General features: G+C 39.1%; 1 protein-coding gene across 2 annotated transcripts in view; it reads right to left on the reverse strand.

Annotated features, from left to right (window-relative positions):
• The window catches only part of Dhx15 (DEAH-box helicase 15), a 30387-nt gene extending 23129 nt beyond the window's left edge, over window positions 1–7258 (reverse strand). Inside the window, exons 1-7 of one of the 2 annotated variants that reach the window (XM_071592805.1) lie at window positions 7127–7258; window positions 6853–6903; window positions 6684–6773; window positions 6440–6580; window positions 5956–6132; window positions 1763–1964; window positions 407–583 (exon numbers count right to left, since the gene is read on the reverse strand). In XM_071592805.1, the coding sequence (XP_071448906.1) occupies window positions 407–583; window positions 1763–1964; window positions 5956–6132; window positions 6440–6580; window positions 6684–6773; window positions 6853–6903; window positions 7127–7176 (888 nt within the window). In that variant the 5' untranslated portion in view covers window positions 7177–7258. Of the gene's footprint in view, window positions 1–406; window positions 584–1762; window positions 1965–5955; window positions 6133–6439; window positions 6581–6683; window positions 6774–6852; window positions 6904–7123 lie in introns of both variants that reach the window. The other variant, XM_071592804.1, reaches the window with a different exon arrangement.
• Between the last annotated feature and the right edge of the window lie 216 nt (window positions 7259–7474).

The following is a 7474-nucleotide window of genomic DNA, read 5'->3' on the forward strand; positions in this document are numbered from 1 at the left end:
GTTTGAAAATATCTGGTTAAGGGATAGTCAAATTGGCAGGTGAATTTATCATACCCAGAGGATGAAGGCACACAATCCCAGTTAATTCAAGGATAGTCATAGCATAAGCTCAGCAAGCACCAGATAGCACAAGACATGACTAACCTGTCGACTCCAAAGAAAAAAATTGAAGCTCTCTTAATAAACTCATCCAACCACCACCACCATACAATATGTCAAACTACATAATCACTGAATAAATAAATTTGGCATTTTTTCACAGAAGAAAAATTTTTTTGTGAAAAAATACCAAGTTCATTGAATCAGTGATTTTTCTGTAACAATTCAAGGTTTCAAGTCGTGTAGCAAGTAATACATTGGAGATAACACTGACTAAAGGGAAGAGAGATCAAGTGCCACACAATACCTCCTGTCCTGTGAGGAACAGCAGCACATCACCAGCAATCTCTTCACACATGTGGATCTGGATGACAGTACGGATGGCGGCTTCCAAGTAGTCCCTCTCCGGCTCTGGCGTGTAGAAGATTTCCACAGGGTGCGTTCGCCCCGGGACATTCATCAGCGGCGCATTGTCAAAGTAATGCTGTAAAGGTCAGGGCAAGGCCATTTAAAGCATATTCAATATGCTGCAAATATTAAAATCAAAGAAATGAAATACACAAGAAAACATTGTATCACTTACTCCATTATTAATTATTGCAAATGGAAATTTTTTATAACTGCAATTGATGATATTCACTACACATGTTATAGCTAAAAATCAATCATTTTACCACAGAAATCATTATGGAAATTCATGAAAAATGTAGACAATTTTTTCCTCTCAGTCTTGTACACCAGTAAATATGATAATCTTTCAATGTTATGAGCTAAAATTTTTACTAGTCCATTTCCCTGATGTAGTCCAAAGGACACTGCTAAGTTTACATGTGCAACTATTTTGGCATTTTTTCCAGCAGCATAAGCATTCATGGGTAGGTAATGCATTTAAAAATATAGTTTCAGAAGTGTGATGATTCAACCCAATTATAATTACCACTCACAGAGAAGAGAAAGGGGAATATACCTTGCTTGTAGTTTGGGATTCCTGCTTTTTTGAGATTTTTACTTTTTTAAGCATTTCCATGAATGTTAACTGTGCCATGGCACTTTATGGCATTTCTTGTTGCTAGTTAGTATTCACAAAACACAATTATTAAACAAATGATAATACAGGAGAATATCACCAGACTTGTTATTCTCACCCAAAGAAGTACCTCATGATCACACAGTTATAGAGCAGCGGTGGTTAGGCAGTTGATTCATAGCAAATCCTAGCTATTAAACTTAGCAATAGCCAATGAAATACACAGAATTCATTATAGCCAACTAATAACAGTATAATATTCATTGCTATAGTACTTTTGGAACAATAAATTAATTTTGCATCATTTAGCCACCAAATAAAAATTACGGAGATCATTTTTTATCATCTCTTACCAAATCCAGAACATTCTTCAATAGAATGTTCTGTATTAGCACTAAAATTTGCCACCAAAGTGATTCGGCTGAGACACTTCTTCTAACTCACATGGAGATCTTGAAAACTACTTTTGTGTGGTCCACCTATTCCCCAAAATGTGCTCATGAAAACTGTTAAATTAATAATAAATTAATACCTATGAACCACTGCATATTTTACAAGTTAAGAAGTAAAGCTACATTATTTCTCACAGGGGTTTGACTTGTTCACTAGAATCGATTGATTGAGTGGGTGCCACACCTGGAACTTTCCTGCATCCAACGTAGCTGACATAATGACCAGCTTCAAGTCGGATCTCTGCTTAGTCACTTCCTTCAGCACACCCATCAATATGTCCGTGGCCAGCGTCCTCTCGTGGGCCTCGTCCAAAAGAACCACCAGGTAATTCTCTAGCATGGGGTCAGACATGGCTTCCCGCAAAAGCATACCATCTGTCATATACCTGCAGAGGAGAAACAATGTGGATCATGAAAATCCAGGAGCTCTCTTGGCCCCTTCCAAATTAAATCATGAACACCAAGGGTGCATTTACTACAGAAGCAACGAAATAAAACTGACTCAACAGCCACCTGCGCCCCACCTACCAAGTGGCCAGTGACCAGTATTCCCACACAAGTCAACTTCCACTCTTTTCACCAGCAATCTCCTCTGAGCAGTAGTGGCGACCCTGACACAACTCATCATAAGGTCATGCTAAAAGCAGATGGCTGGAGGGGGGTGTTATAGGGTGGTGGGGAAAAGGGATTACAAGGCCAAGGTGAAATGAGAAGGAAGATGAAGCAAAGGGGAGGGAGAGAGTAGCACAAGGGATGTAGAGTCACTCATGGAGAGTCACTCTTTCCATTGATGTGGAACACCACATCAATGATCGCCAAACACTTACTCGAGACCAACCACACCTGTGAATTTAAATTAAAAGTGCTTCATGTGTCAAATAAATGCAGAAAATTAGACGCGTTGGAACAATTAGAAATTGTCCAACGAGTTCAGAAGAAAACCCCTCTTCTCAATGACATGCAATTCACTTTGTCCTCCCCCCTCCTTTCCATTAACTTTCGTCATTAAACTTTGACCACGCGTGACACACAACCACCTCCTTCCTTGAGTGCTTTCTCCCCCCCCCCCCCCAGTGTGTGAGTTAAGTGGGGGTACTCCACCACCACTCTTCCAGAAGGGCCTATTCCTTGGCCTCCAAACCCAGCCGGTCTACTGGTCCCGTCCCGGCCACCGATGGTTTGTTGGAGACTGCCGCCATCCACCCAACAGGATCACTTCGAACCCTAAAGACTATATATACTGTGTGTGTTTTTTAACAAGGTCAATATGCTGTTTCCGCTATTTCTTGCAAATGTCTCCCTTGTCTTTCCCTTCACCCCCTTACCCTCCTTCCCCCCCCCCTCTCCAACCCCCCCTCGTTTCCTACCACGCCCTCTCCACCCCTTCTGGAAGGTATATAAGCTTGAACACAACTTCAGTTACCTGATGATGATGTAATACATCGAAACCCGGTCGTAAATAAAAAAAATATTTTTATCAAGTGCAATGCTACGATCAGTTATTCATTATTTTAAGGATCTTACGAAATCTGACTTTCTGGGTGGCTCAAAAGAGTAGGAGAGATACAGGGAAAAGTTATCATGGTAAAAGGAGATATTGCTGAATGGTAAAAAAATCTACCCAAAATAATGTTTTTCTACTTTTTCCTAAAGACTTATTGGAAAACTCACACAACATTTCAGGTTCAGGACGGGTAACGGTATTCGTGATGCCATTTCAGTAATGAGATCACTAATTGATAGGACTATAGACTAAAATCAGGACATATTTACCAATTTCATAGATTTTGAAAAGCAATTTGATAGTGGATTGGGAAAAACTAATGAGTGTATTGAAGAAAATAGAATAGATTGAAGAGATAGGAGGATCAATTCGAAACCTGTACTATCTCAGACTGTTCAGGTGCGAATAGGGGATGGGGAGTCAGGATGGGCAGTATTAGGAAGAGGTGTAAGGCAGGGTTATCTATTACCACCGATGTTGTTCAACGTATATGAGGAGGAAATGATTATGAAGGCATGGGAAGAATGGGAGATTAGAACGAAAGTCAGAGGCGGAAACGTTGAAATAGTAGGTCAAAAACCATAGCAGGCGGAACAGTTTATGTACCTCGGTAATGTACCTCGGCAGACCAAAATGGTTCAAGTAGTAGGGACATAAGGAGAAGAACTGCCTCAGGCAAAGAAGCTTTCGCAAGGAGGAGGGAATTGATGACAGGGACTTAGAGAATGTTACGAAAAGGCTCATTAAAACTTTGATACGGAGCATAGTTATGCACAGAGTGGCAACAAGATCATTGAAGCAGGATGATAGGCGTAGAATTGGAGGCTTTTGAAATGTGGGTGTGGCAAAGGATGAAGAAGGTGAATTACACAGAAAGGAAAACCAAGGAGAAAGTGCTAGCTGGGTATAGTGGGCAGGAGAGGGGAATTTAGGGATAAATCATAAAAAGGCAGTATAAGTGGATCAGAAGTGTGATGCTGAGGACTGTTATAGAGGGGAGAATGTTAAGCAAACTGGAAAGGTGCAGAAATAGAATAGGGATGTTGAACGGAATGAAGGGAGGTAGGAAACATGCGGAGATGTAGAGGGGCCTGTTGCAGTGTAGGATGTTGGGCTGTGTTTAGTTAGGCGAGACCAGATAATTTATTGGTGATTGTGCCCATCTAAAAACCAACTTTAACCGGTAGATTACCTTAAATAAAACTTTGTAATAAAGTAGGTTTCGCCATTTTGCATTTTAAAAATACAAAATCTACCATCACTGTTTCAGCACCCCATATATTTGAGAGAGAACAGCAAATCATCTATATTCGATGTTTTAAGGCTTATTTTTTGCAAAAATTCATTATCACTGAAGTAATAAAACAATATCTTTCCACCAATTTTATTGGGTACGACTAGTTTCGACGCATCAGCATCATTTTCAGCTCATTATCTGAGGATGATGCATTGAAACTAGTCGTCCCCAGTAAAATTGGTAGAAAGTTACGTCGTTTTTTTACTTCAGTGAGCAAAGCATCTTTTAAAGAGAAGCCTTTATTTAAGATAAAGAATCAGTGTCATCTCTGAGTAATAGTTAGTCATCCACCATTCCAACACCTTGTCCTTTCTTCTACATCCCCAAACCATCCTCCTCTCTCCCCATCAATGAAAATTAATAAATCATCATTACTTCATCAAAAATAGCTGGACAGGCTTTTTTGCATTGGCCCAGATAATAATAAAATGAAATTTGCAACATTAAGCAACCCTAAAACATTAAAATTAAATTGAACACAATATGACAATGAAAATCTAATGTTTAAAAAAATCCTGTTGATGACAGTCTTGGCTAACAGCTCTGCAGAAAGGCCGGGATGTTTTCCATGAGGAAACAGAGAGAATGATGGTAAAAGAACAAATGAATCTTAGGTATTGGCAGTTATGTTAAATTACATGAATAACTACTTAGGGACTGTTTAAGGTGATATGAATGAACATGGAGATAAATTTGTACCTTTCAGGAGAATGTTTGCTAAGGACGCAGGATAAATGAAGGGTATGGAGAGCATGCACATGCCAGCAGAAAGGCTATTGTTGACACGTGAGATACAATGTCCCTGGAAGAAACAAGTTTATTTTGAGGTTTATCCCTTCCTGCACTATTGTATGAAAGTGAAATGTGGTACTACTAGAGGAGTGTTTGTGGTAAAATTATGACATGTATGGCAAGGAATGAGGGGTCATGAGAGAAGGTGGTCTGGATGCACAAGTTTATTTAAGGTGCCTAAAGATGATGCAAGATAAGTGTGCAAAAAATACCTCATTTGTATTCTTCATTCCTCAAGATAACTTCCAGTGAGTCAAGTCTGACACCATCTAGAATACCAATCAGGAGTCTCAATAACAGACAAACATGCTTGAATGAGATAGCGGTGAAAGAAGTATGCAAGGCCAGGGAACCGTGAAGGGAATTATTAAAACGCATTAAGAACCTACATTGATTTAAAAGTGAGCTATTGGACAACCTACCCTTACCCTGTACCTTTCAGGTACTGGTTAAGGGTAGGTTGGTGGAAACTGGTGTGAAAGGCTACATATAATGAAATCCAAAGAGTGATAAATGAATTACATAGATATTTTTTCAGGGAGGATATAATTATGATTAGGGTGAGGATTTGAGATCCTATGAAGGTTTTTAGTCATCAGGGAATTGAATATGGAGATGAATCCATGGATTATAACTTCCTGAATAAAGTCAGCGCTTTTTATGCGAGTTAATATGTTTTCAGAAGTTACCTGCATTAGTCACTGACCCCCTCATGATTGATATTTTTTTCTACTTATACAACATACGCCAACTAAATTCACGCACTATAGTCGAGATTGCTTACTTCAGGATTGTTTTTGGAGAGGAGCAGTCCTCAAATCGAATGCTGTAACCAACTTCTTGTCCCAGGGCCACATCCATTTCCTCGGAAACTCTCTGTGCCACCGACATGGCTGCGACTCTCCTCGGCTGCGTGCACGCGACACCTTTGGTGCCCCTGGCCCGCGTGTACTCCACACACCTTAAACAGGAAAGCCAACTTGTGAGAGACATGGAATAAATGGCGATTATGTGCAACAATTTCCTAATTTGAAATTGAGATTTTAAGATTTTCTCAACTTTTATGGGGAGTGACAGTCAACAATATCTGGCTTTCGATTAATCCAAGCCTGTAATGTTTATGGAAAATTAATGTGACGATTAATCTCAGTACAAGGCAAATTATATTTCGAGATTAATTTTGGACCGGTTAAATTAACACGTAATTGTTCGTGATGGAAACCATACACTATTTTCATCTCTTATCACAAGGTGCAGCGCGTACTCACCATTGCGGAATTTGCGTGGTTTTTCCGGACCCAGTCTCACCAACTAAAACTATACATTGGTTAGTGTCCAAAAGTTTCATAAAGTTTTCCCGGTATTCCCAAACTGGCAGCTGGACTCTCTTGCGAAAGAAATCGTAGTATCTATGCAAGGACCGATATTATGCTATTAATATATTTAAAAACTATGGAAGGTCAAATTATTATCAACATAAATTGGCACAGATCATCAATCAAAAGAGCATACCTTTGGGTGTAAAGGACGCCTGTGAAGGGATTGACCTGCATTGCTGGTTTGTTTGTAGTAGGTACAGGGGCTGGCTTTACCTCTTTTTCCCTATATACAACAAATTTACGAACATTATAAATGAAAATTACATGAATGAAAGTAATTCAGTCTAATAAGCGATACTTACTTATCTTGTATTCGGTCGTTGCCATCATCCTGATCGCCATCATACTCACGGCTAGAGGGAAGAGAGAAAGACTATTAGACCAATTTCAAAGATTCTAAATACCTCAAGAAGCATGGATTACAGAAACTGTGAATTATTTCAACCTCCTGTATTGAAAAATACAAGAATAAAACAGATCTTGGCTAAAAACTATCACTCGATAGGCTTTTGTTATTATTTATGATACTTCTATTCCAGCATTTATAATTCCATATTTCTAGTAGTGATATACCACCTCTTCTTCTTTACATAGGGATCACCGACATCTATTCTTCGTTTAGACATGTCTCATTAACAACTGCTCCTCCGCTTTAACAAAATCCGCGACAATTGTCTCGTGAACGAAAAACCACTCGCATCGACAGCAATGGCGTAATCGTCACTAACAGCGAATTTCGAATTTCGTTTTGTCATGGAAAACACAGATAAATCGGAATTTAATGGTTTCTCCCGCGCACTCTTGCAAAGTGTATTCGTCAACAATCCAAAAACTATTAGATAAAAATTGTTTTCTGCTATTTTGTAATATTTATGCCTATTTACGATCACGTAACTCTTTTATTCATTTAAGTTATAAATTTAA

The sequence above is a fragment of the Hetaerina americana genome, unplaced genomic scaffold, assembly GCF_022747635.1.
Source record: "Hetaerina americana unplaced genomic scaffold, ioHetAmer1.1.p SCAF_5, whole genome shotgun sequence".
Classification (NCBI taxonomy): domain Eukaryota; kingdom Metazoa; phylum Arthropoda; class Insecta; order Odonata; family Calopterygidae; genus Hetaerina; species Hetaerina americana.